The 26,533-nt window shown below is 35.9% G+C and overlaps 1 protein-coding gene across 7 annotated transcripts; it reads left to right on the plus strand.

The window, feature by feature from the left end:
• Positions 1-26,111, plus strand: AhcyL2 (Adenosylhomocysteinase like 2). Of its 7 annotated transcripts, XM_070113155.1 has the most exons (11): positions 49-94; positions 708-832; positions 891-994; positions 22,812-22,899; positions 22,958-23,277; positions 24,559-24,908; positions 24,968-25,120; positions 25,183-25,348; positions 25,461-25,707; positions 25,767-25,887; positions 25,948-26,111. In XM_070113155.1, the coding sequence occupies exons 3-11, from the start codon at positions 935-937 to the stop codon at positions 25,952-25,954; spliced, it is 1,512 nt and encodes a 503-aa protein (XP_069969256.1). In that variant the 5' UTR covers positions 49-94; positions 708-832; positions 891-934; the 3' UTR covers positions 25,955-26,111. The 7 variants fall into 7 exon arrangements, with proteins under 7 accessions (XP_069969253.1, XP_069969255.1, XP_069969251.1 ...); XM_070113152.1 differs by lacking the exon at positions 708-832 and having other exon boundaries at positions 1-94; XM_070113154.1 differs by lacking the exon at positions 708-832 and having other exon boundaries at positions 8-153.
• The last annotated feature ends 422 nt before the right edge of the window (positions 26,112-26,533 follow it).

Below are 26,533 nucleotides of genomic sequence, written 5' to 3' on the forward strand. Positions count from 1 at the left end.
TGTTAAAGTCAGTTAGAAACTTACATCAGTCGCGAGTGCACGGTTAATGTATAAACACTATAATCAAAACATAGCGCTTTTCGATCTTGATAGGGTATGACACTACTTGATTGTGAACAATCTTATTTCGTGGCTTAAATTAAATTTACTACGGTGCGAACAGGTTCCAGTGTTATCCGAATTTAGCTAGATGAGATGCACAAACATATATGTATATGTACTCTTTGCAAGCTATTTTTGACAAATACATAAGTTTCTAAACATAATAAGGGACAGTGTTTATAACAAAAGTTTTGGGATTAAACATCAAAGAGTGATCGACCACTTAAAGCATTCAACATTGTTAGGAATACGCATTCATCCCATATTTTTTCCACTGCAGTTAAAGAAATTTCATTAATCATAATTTCTAAAAGCCATAAGAAAAACTTCTAGTATATAAGTATATTAGTCATGTGATTGGAGATTGATCTGAGCCGCACTACAGTATGCAGTACACATCAATCACATACATTCTTGTATGTACGTATAAAGGTATATGTATAGAAGCTTCGAATAGATAGACAAGGTACAAATATACAACATGAATAGTGATCAATTCGCGGTCGCATTTGATATTTTGGTAATGAGTTATGCAAATCAAATTTAAGTATTTTATTGCTGCTAATGCTTTAAGTCACGAGTGGATCATTACGCTTAAAATTTAGCTCGTTTGATGCGTCTGAAAAAACTTGTACGTACGGTGGCATGTACATACATATGTACTCGTATGTGTGTACGTATGTAAGAACTTGTATACGCGTTTAAGCATGTGACATTAAAGCTTAAACCTGTAAATATTTGAATGAATAATAGCATATTGTGGTAGTGAAACTTAATGCATTTTTCAGAAATTTATGTAAACTCTAAAAAACAAATTGAGCGAACTATAAATATGAATATTTCAAAAATGGCTTCAGAAACTCCAATATCGGACTTGGGTTTCGGTGATAAGGTAAGGGAGTATAACTAATTTCTATATATGTGTGTATATATACATATTTAATTACATACCATGTACATATGTATGTGAGATACATATATAAATATAATAAAATGAATAACATTTCGCTTAGCATAATGATTGATTGCAGGTGCTTAGCTTCACATGGTACTATTATGATTAATATATGATTACAGTTAAATGGTTTTACCCCTGTGGTATAAACGGTATAATTTATCCTCACAACATTTTTTAAGTAAAGTTTTGCTGACAGCTGGAGTATAATAGTTTTGTTCACCTAACGGCTATTTTCATCACCAAAAACTAATCAAGATAGATAGTATTGTATTGATAGAAGATCTGTACATCGAGCGAGCACAGCCCACAGCCCACCTTTATGAGAAATCTCATATCTAAGGAAATACTTGACCAATTTCAACTACTTCCCATATACGAGGTGTGTTCAAAGGAAGAGGTGAATTTTGAATTTTTGGAAAAGTACTTATTTATTCATCAATATCATAGTAATTCTCCGTGGATATAATACACTTGTGCCAACGCTTTTTCCAATCCTCGAAGCACTTCTGAAATGTGCTTTTCGGTACGGCCATCAGCTCTTTCTCCAATTCTGACTTGATCTCATAAATTTTGGTAAAACGCTTTCCTTTCATTGGTTTCTTCAGTTTTGGGAATAGGAAAAAGTCGCAGTAAGCCAAATCTGGTGAATAAGGTGGTTGAAGCATGATAACGGTTTAGTTTTTAAATCCGTTTACATATCCTACATATTGTTCGATATAATTATATACGGTATAACAACAACCGGAAGTTTGAAATTCTTATGTTAGGTATAAGTACTAGGAGCAGTATAAACACGATCTTATCTATTTTGGGCATCACGATGTATTACGTATTACTAGAAAAATATGCTTATTTATTTTCAATAATATGCCTCACGTCCTTCTATCAATTTTTGGAACAATTGCAGGAAAAGAGTTTCTCTAAATTTCAATAATATATTCAGAGATTTATCTATAGGTGTATGCATTAATTCGTGCTGTTTTTGTTTTTATTAAGACTTTATTGTGAAAAAATTGTTATACATTTAATATTCAAAGTATTGCCCATCGGAATCTACGATGTTTGCCCATCTTTCTGGCAGTTTGTGGATCCCATCCCAAAAGAACTTCTCTGGCTTGGAGGTCAAGAAAGAATCGAGCCAATTTCTGATACCCTGTTCTGAAGTGAAGCGTACTCCGGTGAGGGCATTCTGCATTGATCTGAACAAGTGGTAATCGGAAGGTGCTATGTCTGGGCTATAAAGCGGGTGAGGTAGAACTTCCCACCCACAGTTTTCCAAATAGTTTTTAACTGGCCTTGCAATATGTGGCCGATCGTTGTCATGATGAAAAATTATTGATTCGTGTCTGGTCGCATATTCTGGTCGTTTTTCGCGATGGCCTTTTTCAAACGAATCAATTGTTTTCGGTAGAGGTCCCCATTGGTCGTCTGACCCAATTTCAATAGCTCATAATAGAGCACACCCTTGTGGTCCCACCAAATACATAGCATAACCTTGGCACCATGGATATTCGGCTTTGCCGTGGATGTCGATGGTTGGCCGGGGTTCACATACGCTTTCTTGCGCTTTGGGTTATCATAATGAATCCATTTTTCATCGCCAGTGACAATCCGATGCAAAAATGATTTCTTTTGGTGGCGTTGAAGCAACATTTCCGACATGCAGAGTCGACGTTCGACGTCTCTTGGCTTTAATTCATAAAGCACCCAATTTCCAAGCTTCTGGATGAATCCTAATGATTTTAATCGTCTGGAAACGGTTGCTTGATCAACTCCTAATACTTTTGCAAGTTTTTCTTGCGTCTGGCATGCGTCGAGAAATGTCTCCAATTCTTCGTATTGAAATTTTTTTGGCTGCCCGGGTCGTTCTCCGTCGTCTAAGTCGAAATTGCCACTTTTAAACCGTGCAAACCACTTTTGGCACGTTCGTTCGGCTAATGCATGGTCATCTTATACGTCCAGTAAAATGCGATGGCTTTCGGTATAACTTTTTTTTCATGTTAAAGTAATGAAGAAGAACTCCCCGCAAAAACACTTTATCTGGTACAAATTTCGACATTTTCAAATGAATGAAACAAATTGTTGTTCACGCTAACACAAATGACATCTACTGAACACGACGCGAAATAATACTAGTAGAGCCCTCTCTTAGAAAACCGCTCGAATTACTGCATACACCAACAAAGCTTTTGTCGATTTAAAATATGTTACAATTCTAAAATATTTTTCCGTGGCTCGCAAAAATCTGTGTCAATATGTATGCACTTTCATATATACATATTTACAACGCCTTGAAGGCAAAGCTGTTAGAGCGGTAAGGGAAGCGACGACAATCGGCGAACGTTCGTTTATTTTTTCGGCACATCTCGGATATAGTATGTGGAGAGAAAATTGAATATGCTGACATCAAAATGCAAAAGCATACATACATATTTGCAATACATATTATAGTACACCTATACATTTATTTGATTCACTTTCATCACATCGATTTTAGATTTGCTGAAAAGATTTAAGTACGGAGGAAAATTTATTACATTTGGGTATAATTTTTGGTAAATAACTATATTTTTGTCAAAAAATTTGCAATACGAGAGCCCGGTTTTAATTATCTTAAACGGAAATCAACTGTTTAATATCTTCTGAATGAAAAGACAATTGGTTCAGTCAAGTATCAGTTATAGACACTGAGGTCATAAGTATATTCAGTATCTGAGGGCGTGAAAAGTTATAGTTTATTTTCAGAATTTTTAGGAATAAAACGCTATAAAAATATTAGATTTTCGATTCAGAATGTCCCAAGATCCTTGGAATTACTAAAGAATTTAATTTTTAATTCGAAAATCAAAATTAAAAATTGATATAATATAAATCGTTTAAATGTGTAAATTTGCAGACCAGTGCTCTAGAGCGTATTTAAGATGAGCTCTAGTCAAATCGGTACAAGTACGGAATGGCGAATAAATGTAAATCCTAAAACAATTTCTTTTTTATACTCTCGCAACATGTTGCTACAGAGTATAATAGTTTTGTTCATCTAACGGTTGTTTGTATCACCTAAAACTAATCGAGTTAGATATTGCATTATATATAATATATATAAATGATCAATATGAAGGGACGAGTTGAAATCCGGGTGCCTCTCTGTCCGTCCGTCTGTGCAAGCTGTAACTTGAGTAAAAATTGAGATATCTTTATGAAAATTGGTACACATGTATCTTTATACCACAAGACGGTTGGCATTGCAGATTAATCGGACCACGCCCAAAAAACGCCATTAATCAATAACAAATAAATTGCCATAACTAAGCTCCGCAATAAGATACAAGACTTTTATTTGGTATACGGGATCACATTAGAGTGGGGCATATGCAGCTAAAAATATTTTTAAAGTGGGCGTGGTCCCGCCACTAAAAGGTTTAATGTGCATATCTTCTAAACCGAAGTGCGAAAACGGGTGAAATCGGATTACAACCACGCCTACTTCCCATATAACACAATTTTAAATTCCATCTGATTCTTTCACTTTTCACTAAAGAAATCTCAAACGAGTATACTCCGTTTGACTTTGCGAGAGTATAAAATGTTCGGTTGCGTCCGAACTCTCGCAATTTGCAAGAATCAAAGTCGGGGAAATGCATTCAGGTATTGGCAATATTTTAGCGTAGGAATTCAATATTCTTCATTGGACGAAATTAACCTTAAATGAGATATATGTTACCATATGGGTAAGTAGTTTGCACGTAAACTCAATTAAAAGAAATTTTCAAATAGGCAAAAAGACTACGTTTTTTTCGTCTATCTTTATAACATTATTCTTCGTTGTCGAATTGTCAAATTTTCTCGTACTTTGCATCGGTTCGAAACTATGTCTCGTATGTGAATTTAGGTTTTGCGCGGGTAGAATCGTATGTATAGAAAATTGTACACAAAGCAAAGACCGCATTAAAGAGGTGTTAAGAAGAATACACAAAGCGTGCGAATCGGAGTTTGAACGGTGTGAAACTCAGCGAATCGACGTTGTGAGAATTTGTTAACAGTGCATTATACATCAGATTTACCAACATTATGGCGGACGACACTGACATCGCGGATGAGAGCGGTAAAGTTTTTAAATGTCACTCAAATTTGAGAGTACCTAAAATAGTAATCTGTCTAGTGTGCGAAAATGTGTATCATGTTAATGACTTTATTCGGTTGTCCAAGGAAAAAGGCAAATTTATAAGTGAAATGTTCGCAGTATGTCCAGAGCACCATGGTAACATAACCTCAGACACAGATAATGTAAACATTGAATTCAGCGAAGAGGCGAGATTGCTAATTACAGGAATAAAGTTATACGAAAAAGAAAAATGTAAGGAAGATATTAACAAAAGCATTACCTCAAGTCTTACCAAGGATACATTATTGTTGGACAACACAGTAATCGAAGATGATCTAGCTCTGCTAAGAGTAGAAAATGAGCTATTAAAGCAGCTCAATCAAGAAATACAAGATAAAAATGCGCTTCTACAGGAATTACTTGCATGCAAAAATAATAATATAGTGTACCAAGATGTAACCAGTTATGCAGATAAAGTTAAAAAAGATAAGAGCAGCACTAGAGAGGTTATTCCTAATATTATTGTAAAAGCCAAAAATAATAATAATACTAAAACTATGGAACATGTAAGAAATAAGATCCTAGTTGATATTGCAGTTCCAATTAAAAAAATTTTTGCTAACAAGAATGGAGAAGTAACGATTAAATGCCAAAATAAAATAGATGTAACAAGAACTACTACTCTATTAAGTGAAAAAAACAGTCAATCTACCTAGAGTGAAAATACATGATGTACAAAATGACATGAGTATACAAGAAATAGAAGAGGACATAAAAAACAGAAATTCATTTATGCTTAGTGATAATTTCTCCTTAATATCTGATCACAGAAACGCTAGAAAACAGAGAATTATAATAATGGAAGTCTCCCCTGGGATTTATGAAAACATTGTCAAAAATAATTACAAATTATTTGTCGGTTTTCAATGTTGTAAGTTGTATGACATTGTTAACTTAAGCCTATGTTTCAAATGTGGACAGATCAACCACAACAGTAAAAAATGCAAAAATGAACCTAAGTGTCTAAAATGTGCTGGTGACCACCTAACAAGTGCCTGTAATTCAAATACACTGAAATGTCTAAATTGTGACTTCTATAATAAAAAGTATAAGCAAAATAAATGCACAAATCATCACCCAAATGATACATCAGGCTGTGAGTATATCAAGCATAAAATTCAAAAACTCATGAAAGAAACAGATTACCCTACTTTACCAAAAATACCTAAATATCTAGGTAAAATACCGGGTCAAGTACTTATTTTATCCTCAAGCGCAATCAGGAAATAATTTTTATTGAGCGATTTAAATGGAAGAATTTAGTGAATATAAAGAAGCAAATAATATAGAAAGACAAGTGAATAGTGTGCAAGAGTTGAATAAAATATTGTTGCCAAGTGATATGCATATAATACACCTAAATGTCAGAGGTTTAAAATCTAACCATAGTAATGCTGAAGTGTTGATTAAAAATATGGATATTAAACCAGATGTAATTGTATGCTCTGAAACATGGAATCTAGAGTTCCATCATTTATATAACATAGACATGTATAAAACATACTATAATAAAGGAAGTATCAACAAAGCCGATGGAGTGGTTATCTACGTAAAATCGTCTCTGATACAAGAAACTAAGACAGAGGAGATAGGATCCTGTAAAATACTAACAACTACTATTAAAACTGTAAACAATTCATATATTAAAATCTCAGGATTATACAGAAGTCATGATATAACAAAAGAAAATTTTATTAAAGATTTCTACAATTATTTAGTCCGTAGTAAAAAAATAAAAAACCACTGTATAGTTGGAGATTTTAATATTGATATACTGAAATCTGATAATAACTCTACTACATTTTTAACAAATCTATTAGAAGCAGGTTATATTCCTTACTTTAGTTGAATTACCAGACCTAGTTCTAAAAACATGGAAGGCTCCTGTATAGACAATATATTTGTTAAATCGTCAATAATGAATATAAAATCTTATACATATACGAATATCTTTACAGACCATTATCCAATCCTGATATCAATAGATTGGAAAAGCGAAAAAAGAAAAACTAATTACAAGAAGACAATAGATTATAAAAAAACTAAACACACTAAGTCATAGTACTGATTTGACAAATATATTAGAAATACAGGATCCAAATCAAGCCTTGGAAACATTGATACACGAAATAAAGAATTTAACAAATAAAGCTATAGTAAAAAATAGCAGCCAAAATAAAAAGAAAGACGATATTCCAAGAAATAACTGGATAACGAAGGGAATCATTATATCTTGTAATAAAAAAGAAACTTTATATAATATAAGGTTGTAAAATATCTCCCTTCCGCTTTTTTGTCTTTTGAATTTCGCGGCTATGTACAAAGCGCTACAGAGCTCGTATCTGGCAACACTATACATAATTTGAAAGGTCTTGACATAACCTACAAAACAACGCTATGCATGATTAGTTTGGATATTGCGTTCAACAGTTATAGACGTGTAAACATGGAGTTTTCCTTCGTTAAAGGCAAATCCGCTAGAGAAACGTTCCGTGAGATTAATGGTGTTTTGGGGGATGGTACTCTATCACTTCGAACCGCGGAGGAATGGTTTCGACGATTCAGAGCCGGTGAAAACGACACCATGGATAAGCCAGCCGGCGGAAGACCTGTGACGACAAATACCGATCAAATCATGGAATACATCGAGTTAGACCGGCATATGGCATCTCGTGACATCGCCCAGGAGATGGGAGTTAGTCACCAAACCATTTTGAACCATCTGCAGAAGGCTGGATACAAAAAAAGGTTGATGTTTGGGTGCCGCATAATTTGACGCAAAAAAAACTTCTGGACCGAATCAACGCCTGCGATATGCTGCTGAAACGGAACGAACTCGTCCCATTCTTGAAGCGGATGGTGACTGGCGACGAAAAATGGATCACATACGACAATATCAAGCGAAAACGGTCGTGGTCGAAGGCCGGTGAATCGGATCAGGAAGGTTTTGCTGTGTGTTTGGTGGGATTGGAAGGGAATCATCCACTATGAGCTGCTCCCATATGGCCAGACGCTTAATTCTACCATCTACTGCGAACAACTGGACCGCTTGAAGCAGGCGATCGACCAGAAGCGTCCAGAATTGGCCAACAGGAAGGGTGTAGTGTTCCACCAGGACAACGCCAGACCACACACTTCGTTGATGACTCGTCAGAAGCTACGGGAGCTCGGATGGGAGGTTTTATCGCATCCACCATATAGCCCGGGCGTAGCGCCAAGTGATTACCACCTGTTCCTGTCCATGGCGAATGCCCTTGGTGGTGTGAAGTTGAACTCAAAAGAGGCTTGTGAAAAGTGGCTGTCCGAATTCTTCGCAAATAAGGAGGGGGGCTTCTACAAGGAAGGTATTATGAAGTTGCCGTCTAGATGGAAACAGATCATCGAACAAAACGGCGCATATTTTAACTAAATCCGATCACTGTAACACTTTTTATAAAGCATTGAATGAAGAGCAAAAAAGCGGAATATTTGACAACCTTATATATGGAAGTTAGATAAGAATAACGTAAATACTAAAAAAGAATATAATCAATATTGTAAAATGCTAAACAACGACATTAAATGTGCTAAAATAAAATATGAAAAAAATTTAATAAGCTAAAATATGCATAATAGTAAAAAACTATGCCAATACTTAAATATAAAGTTAGGTAGAAATGAAAAAACTGAGACTAAAATTGAATGTCTAAATGTAAACGATAAAATAGTAACGACTACGGAAGATATTGCAAATACATTGAATGAATTTTTAGTGAAGTAGGCATCAAATTAGCGAATAATATAGGGTTAGATAAAAATATAATAAACAATGCGTCAAATGGCATTCCACATAATAGCAAATCGATCTTTATACAACCGATAACTGTGAATGAAATCTTAAAAGCTATAAATAAAATGAAAGACAAAGCGGGTGGACGAGATGAGATTAGTACTAAGATAATAAAAAACTTAGATCACTGGGTTAGCCAGCCTCTCGAATATATTTTTAATCTATGTATTTCTAAAGGAATTTGGACAAAAGCCCTGAAATCAGCGCTGATAGTACCGATTTTCAAAGCAGGTAAAAAGGATAATCCAAGTAACTATAGACCGATCTCTTTGATATCTAATATAGCTAAACTGTTCGAAAAGCTGATGCATAAAAGAATATACGATTTCATGGAGAAGTGCAATATTTTCTCAGATAAGCAATACGGTTTCCTAAAGAACAAAAGTACAGCAGATGCTCACTCTTATATTACTAACTACATATATGAAAATTTTAATAAAGATAATAAAACTGCAATAGCTTTCCTAGACCTAGCCAAAGCGTTCGACACAGTGAACCACAAGATACTACTAGATAAATTAAAAAAGTATGGTATAAGAGGGATAGCACTTGACTTAATAAAAGATTTTCTGAGTGAAAGAACTCAAGTAACTAGATATAGAGATAGTGTAAGTAGTGATAAATATTTAAAAATAGGTGTGCCCCAAGGTACAATCTTGGGTCCACTATTTTTTGTATTGTATATTAATGATATATTTAAATATGTAGAAAGAGGGTCAATCATTTCATATGCGGACGACACTACTATATTATGTACTGAGAAAAACTGGGATGATGTTAAAACCAAGATGAATATAAGATTATCTAATATTTGTAAATGGCTAAGAAATAATCAACTAACCATGAACGTTGATAAAACAGTATATATAACTTTCTGTGGTAATAAACGTAATATCCCAGATAAATTAATATTAAATATAAACAACAAAGAAATAAAAAGAGTGAACAGTAATAAGTATCTAGGAATGAACATCGATTACCTAATGAAATGGGATATACATATAAAAGAAGTAATTAAAAAGTCAGATATTTCGAATTTATAATTCATAAATTAAAACAAATCATGGAAAGTAAGACCTTAAAAATTTTATACCATGCATTATTTGAAAGCATAATAAACTATGGCATCATAGCGTGGGGGGGTGCTTACAGAAATGTAATTCAGCCACTCTTGACCATGCAACAAAGAATACTAAAAAAACTTGACTTAGGACAAAATTCACCTTTAAACATTAAACTAACCTTTGTAATAAATAGTTTATTGTACTTCTATAATGCATGTAAAATATTGTATATCAACTATGAGGGAAGATCAAGGCATAAAAATATAAAACTGTGTAAAGTCAACAAAACAATATATAGTAAAAATTCGTATTATGTAGCTATGAAATATTACAATCTAATGCCGACTGAATATAAGAATCTCAATGTTATAAATAAGCCGAATAAATTTAAATTGAAACAGTGGTTATTGGATACACAGAGTCATTTAAAATAAAGTTTTAATTATTAGAAACTAAAAATGAAAAACTATTTAAAACACTCAAAAGGGAGTGACATTATACATTTATACATTCATATATTTACATACTTATAGTAATATTATACATGTACGATAGGCCTAGGCTTATCTTTTCCCTACCCTATCAACAGGCAATTGTTTTTTGTCTCTATAGGGTTTAATATGTAGTTCAACTGTATATTTAATTGGGAAATAAATAAATAAATAAAAAAATGTGGTATAAACTAAACCAAAGCGGATAAATTTAATATATTGTGATGTGAGGAAATAGTCAACTAGAGGTTCAGAAATTATTATATTAGGCATATGAGGTTACTACCAGATTAATTTATATTTAGCGCCAAGCCACATTATTTTTAAGAAAACTGGTTCACTTAATATCTACTCAAGTTTACTTGAGACCACGTTTTAATTAAACTTTATTATAGAAGATTCATGAAGTTTAATTGTTGGCATCACGACATACTATTACTGAAAAAAGAAGTTCTCTGAGTTTCGTTACGATACCTCACAAATTGACCGATATATATGGTATAAAGTTCATCAGAAGTTTAAAAGTATTTATGTTGGAAGCGAAGTATTCAGGCTATAGTTTAGGCACAAGAACACACTGTTATTACAAAGATAACCTTTCTGTTCAATAATATACATACAGAGCACTATTTGTGCAAAGTTTTATTAGTATATACTTGTATTCATTGTTACTTCAGTTGTATATATAAAGTGAAATAATCATATGGAATTTAAATATATGATATATGGAAAGTAGGCGCATTTTCAATGTTAAAATATTGCTATGTTCTAAATTTGATTGCAATTCTTCAAGTAATACCGGAGATATAAGATTTCACCTAAACCTAGGAGGTATCTCGCCCATTGTCCAAATTTTATTCTTTCTCCTATCATGTCTCTGACGTATTTATTTATTGAGTTATCGCATTTCTAGTAGAATTACCGTTATGTGGAGAGTTGGCTATTCACCCATTTTCACACAGTAGCAGAAGATGCTAGCAATACTTGTTCTCGGCAAGTCAGGTGGATTTAGCTTTAGTGGTTTGTGAGGTATGTACATTAAATTAAAGGTTTCTGTTTTATTTTTATGGCTTAGTTATAGCACTTTATAAATTTTTGCTTAATGGCAGTGGTGGCTTTCTCAATATTTGCTTTTATTGCTTTCACGGACGGACGGATACCAGGAATTCAACTCGTCTCCTCATCCTTACCATTTATATATACAAAAGTATATATCTATCTCGATTAGCTTTAGGTGTTACAAACATCCATTAGGTGAACAAAACTATTATACTCCCTAACATTTTGCGAAAGAATTCAACAGTTATTATTCGACTAAAGCCTGAATGGATTACAATAATACTTGGTATCTTATTAACTTATAAGTATTTATGTTATAGGCCATGTACTGACTTAATTTTATCACTACTTTTTCCTTCAAGATCGAGGTACTAATTTGTATAATCAACCTAATTAACTCAATTCAAATATATTTGATATAAACTCAAACAAAGTGGAGTAATTTAATATATTAAGCAAATGAAAAAAAAAATAATAACCAGAGAAACGGAAATCAATATAATAAGAATAAGGACTTCCACCTCGGTCTAGACCGATTTCATTCATATTCAGCGCTAAATCACATTAATGGTATTCACACCATGCTATACTGAGGAACACGGTTCCATACAATTTAATAAAAATAACTTAGACACTGACCCACATATTCGGCATAAAGTCTGCCAGAATGGCGAAAATCAATATTCATATTTAGTATACGGGTACTGGGGTATTTAGTGGACATATTTCACGTATTTTCGGCACTAAACTATAATATATTCATCATTATGCGTTCACTTAATTTTGCTACGATATCTTGCATATTGACCGATTCATACAGTGTAAAGTCAACTTGAAGCTCGAAAATCTTTATATGAGGTATTCTAGTGGAAGTTTTTACCCGATTTTACCCCTTTTTGGTACAAGGGCACCCTATTATATAGAAAATATTGAATAAAATATCTCACAGATTACCCTACTTACAACTTGCGTCTTTGTATAGAATAAATGCTCATTATATTATTAAAAATCTCCAAATAATGTTTTTACTCGTTTGATACCTCAGCCAACATTTTAATAGAAAAATTTGTATCGTTACCAATAATTTTACAGACTAGAATAGGATTATAGATTGAATCGTTTTATATTTGTTAAAGAATCTACTGTAATATCAAATTTTAGATCTCGACGAAATTAAAAACTAAAGACATACATTGTATAATATTTGCATCAATTTCCACCAAATAAAAAATAAGTCGTCTGGATCTTACACACGTCTGTCACGGAATAGGCCGCTTCTTTATTCAATTCCTTCTTAAATATACATTTTGATGAACGGGATATAGCATCACGCCATATGATACATATTTACATATACATAAGGATAGTTCCCATTTACATTCCCTACGCTAGAGTGGAGTGACTAGTCTAAGAATTCAATGCTAAAAGGAGGACACAATTATGCTGATCATTCAGCATTCAGCAATCAGCTGACTGGCATTAGTTTGTGTCCTTGCTAATTGTGTACAGGACTGCATTCTAATGTACTTAAATCTGGAACATCCTGCCCGGCTGAACCCTCGCGGTTCAGTAATTCTTCTGCGGGACCTGTTAGGCGGCATAATTTTTGCACCGGTCGCTGACACCGCTGTTTAATAGGAATTCCATCCGATGATCTCTGGTTTGCATTGTACTCTATCGTCACGGTACGTACCAGGCCATCACTGCCCGGGTGAACGTCAATAACACGTCCCATACGCCAAACCGATGGTGGTAGATTTTCACCACGTATAAGAACGATGTCACCACGCTGCACATTGGGTTCCGCTCTAGTCCATTTATTCCGAGTTTGGAGAGTTTGTAGGTATTCGGATTGCCAGCGACGCCAAAAGTGCTCCAGCATTTTCTGGAGTCGTTGCCAATATCGAAGACGATTTTCTGGAGCTTCAGGTAATGGGGGATCTGGGCGGCAATTAAGTGGACGCCCGATCAGGAAGTCCCCCGGAGTTAGAGCTATCCCACCTTCAGGATCATCATAGAGAGCTATCAGTGGTCTCGAATTCAGACACGCTTCAATGCGAGCCAAGAGAGTGGACAACTCAGTGTAACGCAGCGTCTGGCTGTCCATGACCCGCAGTAGATGCTTTTTAGCCGAACGAACTGCCGCCTCCCATAGACCTCCATGATGAGGTGCAGAAGGGGTTATGAACTTCCAACAGGTACCTTCAGCTGCCAAATGTTGTTGAGCATATGTCGCTACCCAATTTCTTAAGTCCTCCTGCATTTGACGATTCGCGCCTACGAATTGTGTTCCATTATCACTGTATAAAGTGGTGCATATACCTCTTCGACTAATAAAGCGATCGTAAAGATCTATAAATGCCTGTGTACTCAAGTCCTCTGCCAGCTCAATATGTACCGCTCGTGAAGCCATACAAACAAATATGGCACCGTATGTTTTTGTAGTCGGTAGCACGATGCATTCCCACACGGACATGGAATGGCCCGCAGTAATCCAATCCGCTACGAGAAAATGGTGGTGCCACTAATACTCGTTCTTTTGGAAGCGAAGCCATTTGCTGGCGTTGTAGAATTTGAAGATGCCTACGACATGTAGTGCATGTCCAGATGAAAGACTTTACTTGAGCTCGTGCCCCTATAAGCCAGAAACGTTGTCTAAGAAACTGCAGCATTTGTTGTATACCACCATGTAGGCAACGTGTATGCGCATCAGAGACTAGCAAGTAAGCCAGGGCCCCACGTGGAATTATAATTGGATGTCGATGAGCTTCATCTAAGTCGGTGTTGGTGAGTCGACCACCTACTCTCAGTATGCCGTCAGTATCCAAGAATGGAGTGAGTGCTATGATTTGACTACGACCCACAATTCTGGAATGCAATGCAAGCGATTTAGTTTCGTGTTTAAAATGATTACCTTGTGCTTGTCGAACGTGCAGAAGTAACGCCCATCGCTGTTCTTCGAGAGAAACTACATCGTTCCTGTAACCACGATATTTCGGTAACCATCGCCTTAACCAAACAGTGGTGTTGAGTAAACGACTCAATTTGCTAAATTTCTCTACGAGAGGTATCCGCTTGTCTCTCGTGGATGTCATAATCCACTGGTAATCAGCTCTAGAAACGAAGATGGAGACCGGACGAGATTCAGCTATGGAGAGTTGCTCTTCCTCTTCCGTCAAAACGGGTAGGCTCATTGTACAGCCCACACCTCGATGTATGCACGTCGGTCCCGTCCACCAAAGGTGATGCTCAGCTAAGAGAGCAGGAGATAGACCCCTGCTTGCACAATCGGCTGGATTCGATTCCGAGCGACCCAATACGTACATGGGGCGTCCTGTAAATCTAGAGCCTTACGTACGTTATCCAGCGTCTTCGTTAGAAGATGAGCACCACATAGTTCGAGGCGCGGTATAGTCACATCCTTAATTGGTGCTATCTTCGACTTCGCTGAAACAAGAACGGTGCGTGACGTTCCGCTGTTATCGATGGTTTGAACATATACGACTGCTGCGTATGCCTTACTACTAGCATCGCAAAAGCCGTGTAAATGCACTAAAGAGCCCACTCGTATTCCCAGCCAACGAGGAATACGAAGCCGTGAAATATCTTGTAAGCTATTCCGAAATATCAACCATGTATTGAGCAGCTCTGCTGGGAGTTCGGCATCCCATGGTAGACCAGCTTTCCATAAGTCCTGTATGAATAGTTTGGCCAACACGACTACAGGTGCTAATACGCCAGTTGGATCGTATAATTTCGCCACGTCACTCAAAACCCTTCGTTTAGTATGCATGGAGGTGTCGTCAATCATGCTTACCTTGAAGAAGAGTTCGTCACTCACTGGATCCCAGTAAAGACCCAATACCTTTGTCGTTGAGTTGTCTAACTCCAGTTCCGATGCGGAAACTGTTGTACCGGTTATTGTAGATAATACATGTGTAGAGTTGGAATTCCACTTTCCCAATATTAATTGTCCTTGTTTCAAAACCGTTGCTACGTCTTGAGCTCGGGTAACGGCAAGTTCGTCGCTGTCGACGCTATCCAAATAGTCATCAACGTAGAGATTATAAAGTATGCTATGACGCGCTGCGGCAGCCCGGCTTGGGTCATAGATGACCTTATAATTGTCATTCGCACATTGACGTAGTGCGCGTATTGCGTTGAATGGGCTACAAGCCATTCCATAAGTTACCGTCTTCAATTCATATACTTGAAGAGGTTCATCTGGTGATTCACGCCAGAGTATTCGTTGCCATTTACGATGTCGTGTGTCTATCAATATTTGTCGGAACATTTTCTTAACGTCTGCAGTAATTGCTACGTTGAATTTGCGAAAACGGTTAAGAATGTCGACAATATTTGCGTGTAACTGAGGTATCGTTTAAGGATGTCCCATTAGAAGTCTTCGCGGAAGCGTTTAAAACCACGCGAAATTTTGTGGTTACAGCATGATGAGGTATGAAGTAACCAGTTTCTTTGCCAATGAAGGTTTCTCTGCTAACCTCCATATGATCGAGAGCAATATATTCTCGCATAAATGTGATGTACTGCTCACGAAGACATGGGTCGTTCATCAGACGCCGCTCGAGTTGTAAAAACTGGCGAACTGCCGATTGATGAGATTCGCCAAGTACAGGAGCATCTGGCCGAAATAAAATTTGCACCTGGTATCTACCGTCTGAAGTGCGGGTGACTGTGTCGTTGAAGATCTTCTCGCAGTCATCAACTTGGACTTCGGATGTTAATGTGGGTTCTTCGAGTTCCCAGAAGCTCCTAAGTAACTTGTCCAGCCGTTGTTCGTTGACGCATTTCGCAGTAAGAGATGTGTGTGATGTGGTGTCAGCGGAACTTGTGACTGGTCCGAATACTACCCAGCCAAGACGGGTGTTTAAAGCGCAAGGTTGCTCTGGAGACCCCTGTATTAAACCCTCTTGGAAGATATCCGTCAGTACGTCAGCACCAAGTAGTAAATCCACCTGACCCGGAGTGCCAAATGTTGGGTCGGCTAGCGGCAAATCCTTCAAATGGCTCCAGGCTTCTGCGTTTATTTTAGTATCTGGCGTTACTGAGGTTATTTTCGGCACGACAAAAGCCTCAAGTTTGAAGTTACTGCTGTTGTCAAAGGCAGCCTGCATCTGAACCGTTATATGGCCCTTACTATAGACTGCAGCGTTAGAACCAATGCCTTCAATTCGTATCTCTCCTGGATGCCTACGAAGACACATACGTTTTGTAGTAGAATCGGTAATAAGACTCACCTGAGAGCCCAGGTCGCATAAAGCGCGACATGCGAATTGTCTTCCGTTGTGGTCAATAAGGATGACCTTCGCAGTCGCTAATAAAATGGTCCGGTCACCATTTACGAGAAATGACCGGACCTTCCTCAAATGTCACTGTTGTCGTCGATATACCTGTGGCACCTGTGTGGAAGGTGCTCCACTGGGTATATTCCGATCGGGAGTTTGACTGTTAATGTCTTCCACCATAGTCGGTGAATTGTTCGCAACGTTGTCTTTGCAAAGCATAGTGTGATGGCGACAAGACAATTGAAACATAATGAGAGCCGCTTAACTGTATTCCACCGTTCGGGTATTGAAAGATTGATGAACCGTTGGCATTTATATATTCGGTGCCAGTTAGAACAAAGTTAGCAAACAACCGTTGCAACTTTCCGGAATGTAACGGCTCAGATGAATTTACCGCTGCCACATGAGCTTTAACGGGACGGGCTGGTCTCTGATGGATAGTTGTTATACCGTTCGTAGTTCCTTGAACCAAATTGTTGGCCCGCTTCTCAATAAATAGTAAAAAGTCCTGAGCCATTGGTATGTTGTTCGTCTGAAGACTTATCCCCCACTCATACCTAGTGGTGGTAGGCAATTTGGGCAGCAGAAGTGGTACCAATAGAGCGTCCCAATGACTTACCGGAAAGCCCATAACACTTAGGGCTCGCATCACATTTTGCACGGTGTCGACTAGTCGGAGCAAGCACTTCTGGGATTCGACGGGTTGGTTGGGCAAATCCAGGATACGCTGCACGTGAGATTCAACCAACAAACGCGGATTATCAAAACGCCGTTTCAATTCCTGCCACATGTCTTCGTAGCCGCCTGTATATAATCCGCCAACCAATGGTACGCTGTCTGCATTTACATGTTGGCGTAACTTACTCAATTTGTAACTAGAATCCAGATCTGTACGATTATGAACCAGTGCCTCAAACAAATGCTTAAAAGGCAGCCAATTCGCTGGATCACCATTGAACACAGGAATCTTAATTGGATCTAATCGCATGTCCAATTGATTCGTTACACGATTATCACCTGCACTTGCGCCACATATCCGGCGTAGTCGAATACATATTTGTGTGTACAGCAATTCCGTTGCAGCCAGGAATTCGTCATGCGTGGTCAATTCACTGGCTTGTGCTGAGGAAACCAAGTCAGTATGATACTCCATGAACCTCTCGAAATGTTTATCCAACTGTCCGCGAATCACATCGCACTCAATGCTGTCCGGATCGTAAGTAGCTGCTTCTGTCAGTTTTCCAATGCGCACAATCGCGGCTTGCGCTGAAGTACGTAGATTCAGGCTTGCCATACTTATCAATCTCACCAAAAAGATGTATAATATTTGCATCAATTTCCACCAAATAAAAGAGAAGTCGTCTGGATCTTACACACGTCTGTCACGGAATAGGCCGCTTCTTTATTCAATTCCTTCTTAAATATACATTTTGATGAACGGGATATAGCATCACGCCATATGATACATATTTACATATACATAAGGATAGTTCCCATTTACATTCCCTACGCTAGAGTGGAGTGACTAGTCTAAGAATTCAATGCTAAAAGGAGGACACAATTATGCTGATCATTCAGCATTCAGCAATCAGCTGACTGGCATTGGTTTGTGTCCTTGCTAATTGTGTACAGGACTGCATTCTAATGTACTTAAATCTGGAACATACATAAATAAATCGATTATTTTGCCTTGTGGCGCACCGTAAAAAAAAGCTTTTAGGAGTCGCTTGCGTAGATTTTCTATTATTGGATTAATTTTTCAAAATTTTGTAATGAAAGTTTACTGTGTTATATGATAAACTAATAAACTTTAATAGTTTATTGTCTCTTAACTCCGAGACCCTAACACCAACTTTGAGAAATCTAAATTAAAAAAGTAGAATTAACTTCCAATAGAATTAGTCGGGCTAACTTTAATAAAATAATTTATAATTTAATTACAAAAACAGAAGAACAAATTTGTAGATGTCGAAGTAATAATTAAATAAGTAACTTAACATGTATTCAAATTATCAGCTATGAGTTCCGTCCGTTTACACACTAAGTATTTCTGAAGATGTATTATTTCATTAAACTACTTAAATAATCATTCAATTAAGATACAGACCTCACTCCAACGTGTTTGCTTATAAACTGTCTTAAAAATATTACTTGCCTTCAAAAAATTTATTTAATTTGTGTCTTAAACAAGTTAAAGGCCATTCCTTTGCATACGAGTGAATTTAGAGTGAGCAAAACTCCAAGCGGATTTAGGTATAACACGCATAGCTTAGTGGCGTTACATACTTTTGTAAAGATTCTACAGAGTCAATTATATTATACGTTAAATTATATTGTAGTAAACTATATTATTTATAATTAAAGAAGAAAACGATATAGTCTTTACAACAATATACGAGACTTAGAAATTTTAAAAAATTTACGAATTTGATTAAGAAATAATAATAAAGTTAATATAATATTATGTCAAAATTAACGTAAAATATTAAATTTTATGTTTTTAAAATCATACATGGATTCACTTTTGTAGCAAATCAGTAAATTTCTAAGTCGTTAGTTGATGATATGTAGTCTTTAATTTTAGAAATGTGGTAAGTAGACTAAGTAGATCTCTATGTTGTAACATAGCACACCAGATTTGATTTTGGTTGAGCACCTAACTAGAGTTATACAAGTATATATCAAAATGATGCGGATGACCAGGCGAGTTAATTTCTTAAAAATTTCTAGAAATTTTCCCATATAACGGTTATGTTGAGGACTACTAAAAGTGCCATTACTCACAAAATAAATACTTTAGTAGTATCAAATTCCACATCAGAGATGACACATACATACATACCGATTGGTGAGCGGAGACTTTTTTTACCTAGGGTACATATAATATATCACAATTTTTAATTCCATTTGATTATTTCACTCTACAGTGCCTAAATCAAGAACCAAATAAGACATCGGAACAAAACTTTGCAAAAATATTTTCTTAAAGCTATGCCATTTTTATGCGAGATTTCCTTAAATAGGACTATCACTTTTCAAGATCCAGATACCGTAGTATCGTTCATTTCAGCAAATTAGGTTAATTTCAAAATAAATATGTATCTTGGACTCGAAACAAAATGTAACATTGAAACTAATAGCCTTTTCGCACAGGAGTTAATTGATCAAATAACCGGCCTTTGCTCAAGTAAAGTGATAATTTAGACCAATTTACCATGCAAAAAAAAATTTAGTTTTACATTTAAATTGAGTTGAAACTGGAATGCAACTCTACGGGTAATTGTCCACACTATAAATTTGGCTCTGCGGGTTGTTGTCTAGGCTGAGAATTTGGCTGTGTGTGATGATAAAATAACAATCAGCTGATGAATTTTAATGATTACAAAAAATACAATATGAAGAAAACAAGCATGTATAACAGCCTATCGTTAATCGAGTAGCCGACTGTGCAAAAGGCAAAAACTCTATTCTCTATTAAAATCTTAATGTACCACATCAATTTGGCTGTGAAAATAGACTATAAGTGAGTCTATGACCTAATATTATATAATTCTGTAGGTAACATTTTTCTGACATTCGTATGTCACAGTGAGAAAATGGGCGCAATTAAACTACAATCATACAATATACTACATATAAAACAAATTTGAATTTCCTCTGTGCTTTTTACTTTCCAATATCGAAATAAAGCACTAATGAATATATCGGGGATTAACTTTGCATAAATAGTGTCTTTAAGGTATGTCATGTCAAGTATATATAATTAAAATTCGGAGAGAATTCTTTCCTGATAATAGTATGCCTGTATGTCAAAAATGGGTTAAATCGGAACAATACTTTCCTTAGCCCCCATATGCCTAATATAAAGACTTTCGAACTTCCTGTTTACTTTATAACGCATATATCTGCCAACATGTGAGTTATCTTAATAAAATTTAATAGGCGTGTTTTTCTAATAACGTTTGCATCTTTGGATAAAATCAGGTAAAAACTTTCTCTGTCCCAATATACTTTGTATAGTGATTTTGATCTTTCCACCTGACTATAAACCGGTTAGGTTGGTCAAAATGTGCGATATTTTGAATATGTAAGGAGTTGGTGTAAACCTTGGTCCAAACCTCATGACCCTATAATGACTTTGGTCAATTGGTTGACATTTTCCAAATCAACTCAATATATTAAACTAAGCCGCTTCGGTTGAGTTTATATCACATACTTATGTATATCTCATTTGAATATGAATTTAGTAAATATTTAGCTGAAAAAAATATTGTAATAAAACAAAGTAAGTCTGTAACCTATAATATATCTTAATTAAATACCAATCACGATTTCGTCGAATAATGAATGTTGAAACCCAATGGGGTTTGGTATTGCAGATGGGCGTTAACCGTTAACCAAAAACATAAGTATATGTACATTTATAAATAATAATTTGGTAGAGGGAATCATAGTAGAGAGGGACACCTGTGGGCTACAAATTAACCGTAAATGGTTTAATGTACATATATATCGATCAAGCTTAAGCGTCCAAATTTGAGGAGTTCTTTTAGCACTTCCTTGTACATTGTGAAAATGGGTAAAATCAGGTAATAACCACGACCACTCCCTATATCGCGGTTATGTTTACAACTACTAAAAGTGCGATAACTCACTAAATAAATGCGCCGCCTACCTTTAGATAATCCTATGTCTCAAGAACTACTAGACCAATTTTAACTAAATTTGGGATGTGACGTTATCGAAGCATTTTCAGATTACATTGTGGAAATGGGTGAAGTCAGATGACAACCACGCTTACTTCCCATTTATACAACTTTTTAATTTTTTCACTTTGCAGTATACAAATCAAACATCAATGAGAATATCAGAATAAAACTTTACGAAAATTGTGCCCTCAAGGTATTTCACCTTATTCCCAAAAATTGTCTAAACCAGCCTATAACCTTCCAAGGACCCAGACGCCATATATGTGCGACCCCAGTGACTATGGCTCATTTTTTACCGAATCTATTGGTCAATCTATGAGGTCTAATATAGAAATTTTGGGAGAATATTTTTGTGATGATAGCATATCCTTATGACGAAAATGGGTGGTGTGCCCATATTTCTAATATACATAAATATTTTCGAAGTTCCGGTTGACTTTTTCCGCATCTATCGGTCAATATGAAAGAAATCTTAGTGAAAGTCAGAACGAATATCTGTCTAATAATAGTTTATCCTCTTGCATAAAATGGATGAAATCAGAGCAATGCTTCCCCAAGTTCCCAAGTCCCCATATAGCTATCATTCGGATTTTCAAACATCCGTTTGACTTTTTACCATTTATATTGGTCAATCTGTGACGTTTCTTAATGAAATTCAGAGAGCTTTTATTTCTGGCAATTATATATCGTAATACCAAAACCGGATAAAATTGGGTCAAAATATTTCCTAGCCCCCATAAACCTTATATAAGAAAGTTGGTCAGAATTATATAAGAATTTCAAACATCCGGTAAGCTTTATACCGTATTGACCGATATACATATGTTACTATTAAGATATCTTAGCAAAATTAAGTGAAAGTAAGATATTGGATATACTATAGTTTAATGCTGAAAATGTGCGATATCAATCTACGAAAATGCTATAATTAGTCCAGAATTAATCTTGCTTTAATCAACAACATGTATTGATTTCAAATTCAAAGTCTCCTATTTTTAAACAGCTTATTTTTTCGTGTGGTATGATTCACAATATGTATTTACAAATTAAAAGTTGTTGGTAAAAAAGATACATTTTATTATTACATCACCCATCTCTAAAAATTTGTTATCTATATGCTTTGTTTTATAGCAAGAATCTAAGCAACCGAGTGCTTTGAAAATGGCCAGTATGACCAGAAGGCGTTCATCGGCAGCATCTACATGTTCATATAGCTCTGGTAAATTAGTTCAATTTTAAACTGACTTTAATTAATGACAGTTTTTATAAATACTTAGCTTGCTATACCGGTAGCTCAGATGAAGATAATGTGTGCCCGCGGGAAAAAAGGCAACGTAATACTGCAGGTAGCTCAGATTTTTGTGTAAAAAATATAAATTCACAGCAAGCCTTCGGAAGGAGAGAAATCGAAATAGCAGAAAAAGAAATGCCGGGGATATTGGCACTTCGAAAGCGCGCCTCAGAGGATAAGCCCCTCAAAAATGCCCAGATTGTAGGTTGCACGCATATAAATGCCCAAACAGCTGTACTTATTGAAACATTAGTAGAGTTGGGAGCTTCCGTTCGCTGGGCAGCTTGTAATATATACTCTACGCAGGTAATATTCTTACATATTCTTACTACTATACACCAAAAAAGTTAGATTTACTATAGTTGAAACTTAACTACGCGCCTTAGTCTATCGCGCTTTTGACAGAGATGATTGTAAGTATTGTTTATGAAGCAACTTAACAGAATAACTCCAAAAACTTTAGTCGAAATGTTTCTCTTGTCATGAAATAACGCGTGAGGTCCTTCATATGGAGAATTGAATGGGTGATGCCCTCTTGATGGTACATATGCTCGCTGCGTAAACAATTTAGCGGAAGCTCGTGCTGTGGAGAGCGTCGAATCGTGTTGTTCTCTCTGTATACGTTGCCGAAGTTCGTCGTCTTCGGCTTATGCTTGGATAAGTTCGTTTAAGGATACTGCCGTTGATATTTCTTACGGGAAAGAACATATAAGTTGTAAACTGGCTGATAAAATCCAGGCGGTGGAATTGCCAAGGTGTCGCTCTATCCGGGTCCTGATCAAAAGAGTGTAACAAAAGTTTCTTATTCGTGAAGATTGTGACATGCCGTGCTTCGAAAATATAACGAAAAAGCGTCATACACAGATAATATGAAATTCCGTTCATATGGACAGTGTTTCCTCAGAGCGGGATGAAGCTTTTGGTTGAAGGACCGGGTGAGAACCTTTTATTAAAGCCCCGTGAATATAAATGATTGCGTCGAGGGATTCCTGTTGTTGTAATATTTTTGGGGCGACTATCAGTACTTTAGTATCTCAAATGATATTGGATACTGATAAATTACATACGACTATGTATCCAATTATCTGGTCGATAAGGCAGCTGTTCTTAAGGTCGGACAACAAACGAACAGTTGGGGTGATCTTTGTGCAATAACGAAAAGCTGTATTAAATAAGATATTATATGTATTAAATAAGATATTATATATATATATATATTATATAATATCTTATTTAATATATATATAGTCTCATAAGGTTAATTTATTTCTTATTTTCTCCAATATATAAGATGTAAACAAATGACGTAAACTGGACGTTATTTCGTCTTTGGAAAAAAAGCGAAATTAATTTTCAAAATCTGTTCTCCTGCTGGCAGAAACTGCGTGCACATCTTATTTAATAAAGCTTTTCGTTATTGCACAAAGATCACCACAACTGTTCGTTTGGTCGACGTGATGTAATATTGAAGATATTCTTATATATAGATATATCTTTTTTCTAAATATTTTCTACACATTAATGTTCTGTGATAGTATCTGTACATATACGCATATATATTTATTCCCATAATATTATACTTAATAGAATGCGGTAGCTGCAGCTCTTGCTGAAGTTGGTATTCCGATATTTGCATGGCGTGGTGAGACTGAAGAAGACTTCTGGTGGTGCCTTGACAAATGTGTCAACTCCGATAATTGGCATCCAAATATGATATTGGATGATGGTGGTGATGCCACTCACTTAATGTGGAAGAAATATCCAATCATTTTCAAGGCGATCAAGGGCATTGTCGAAGAGAGTGTGACCGGTGTGCATAGATTGTACCAATTGGTGAAAACCGGAAAACTGACAGTGCCTGCAATAAATGTCAACGATTCCGTAACAAAAGCAAGGTTCGATAACTTCTATAATTCAAAAGATTCAATTTTGGACAGGTATGCCAATTTATTAAATTCAACGAAAGTATAGAATGAATGAGTCCTCTAACTTTTAGTCTGAAGCGATCAACAGATATTATGTTAGCTGGCAAACAAGTAGTCGTTTGCGGCTATGGGGATGTTGGAAAAGGTTGTGCACAAAGTCTTCGAGGACAAGGCTGCATTGTATATATAACCGAAATTGATCCAATATGTGGATTGCAAGCCAGGTACGCCCTTAAATACTATAAAGATAGCATTTCATTTGAAAAAATTGTATGTATGTTTCCAGTATGGATGGATTTCGCGTAGTTCGTTTGAATGAAATTGTTCGTCAAGTGGACATTGTCGTTACGGCTACTGGCAACAAGAATGTGGTTAGCCGAGAGCACATGGATCGTATGAAGTCTGGTTGCATTGTTTGTAATATGGGTCATTCTAATTCCGAAATCGATGTGGTATGTGTTCTTTTGTATGTTTTCCCGATATAAACATTTATTTTAAAGTAATCTACCAACGAACCGGAATTAAAGAATATTATATTTCAAAATAAATGTCAACAAACTTTAGAATAGTTTGCACTCTGCTGAACTGTCGTGGCTGAGAGTGCGTTCTCAGGTAGACCACATAATTTGGCCCGATGGTCGTACAATTATTCTTTTAGCAGAAGGGCGTCTTGTTAATTTGGCTTGCTCGACGGTTCCATCATTTGTGGTATCAGTTACAGCTGCAGCGCAAGCGTTGGCTCTCATAGAGTTATTCAACGCACCGGCTGGGCGGTATAAATCGGATGTCTACCTGTTGCCTAAAAAAATGGGTATGAATGAGACTGAGTATTTAAATATTCATTTATGTTGAAAATTGGATATGTTTCAGATGAATATGTGGCAAGTTTACATTTACCCATACTAGATGCTCATTTGACAGAACTTACCGATGAGCAAGCGAAGTACCTAGGACTAAATAAGACTGGGCCATTTAAGCCTAACTATTATAGGTTGGTATTTACATACTCAATATTCTGAAAAAAATCTGTAGAATATTTTTTTCTTCTTAGATATTAAATATAATAAGGCTTTAGTAACAAAGTCTTTTTACATATACGTATGAATATTCATGTGATCATTATTTTAATATATGTATGTATAAGACACACGCTGTTGTACGTTTGAGCTATTCTTATTTGGTTTTAAAAATATAACTTCCATGTTAATATATAAATTATTGTATAAATAATATATGAATGGCAAGATAAGTAAGTAATTGCACGATGTTAAACCCAATAAGATGACAACTATATTGTATAAATAAAACCAATACAAATTACAGGGGATAGAAATCAATTAATATGAAAACGTATCAATTGGAATGTTATACCTTATATAGAACATACGGATAGGCTTTATACCGTATATAGCCATCATAAAGTCAGATATGGGATAGAAAAATTAGGTGGAAATGTGTGAATGCAGTTCTCAAATTACCCCAACTTATTCTAGAATACTTTATTATTACGTTAGGCTATGTTACGTTATTTTCATAAAAAGTACCGATGCTATATAATCCATGCTGCTTGATGACAAAATCCATGCCAAAGTTCGTGAAGGTAGCTTGTCAAATAAAAATTGAGTTTGATCGGTCAG

This window comes from Bactrocera oleae, chromosome 2 (genome assembly GCF_042242935.1).
Source record: "Bactrocera oleae isolate idBacOlea1 chromosome 2, idBacOlea1, whole genome shotgun sequence".
Classification (NCBI taxonomy): Eukaryota; Metazoa; Arthropoda; class Insecta; order Diptera; family Tephritidae; genus Bactrocera; species Bactrocera oleae.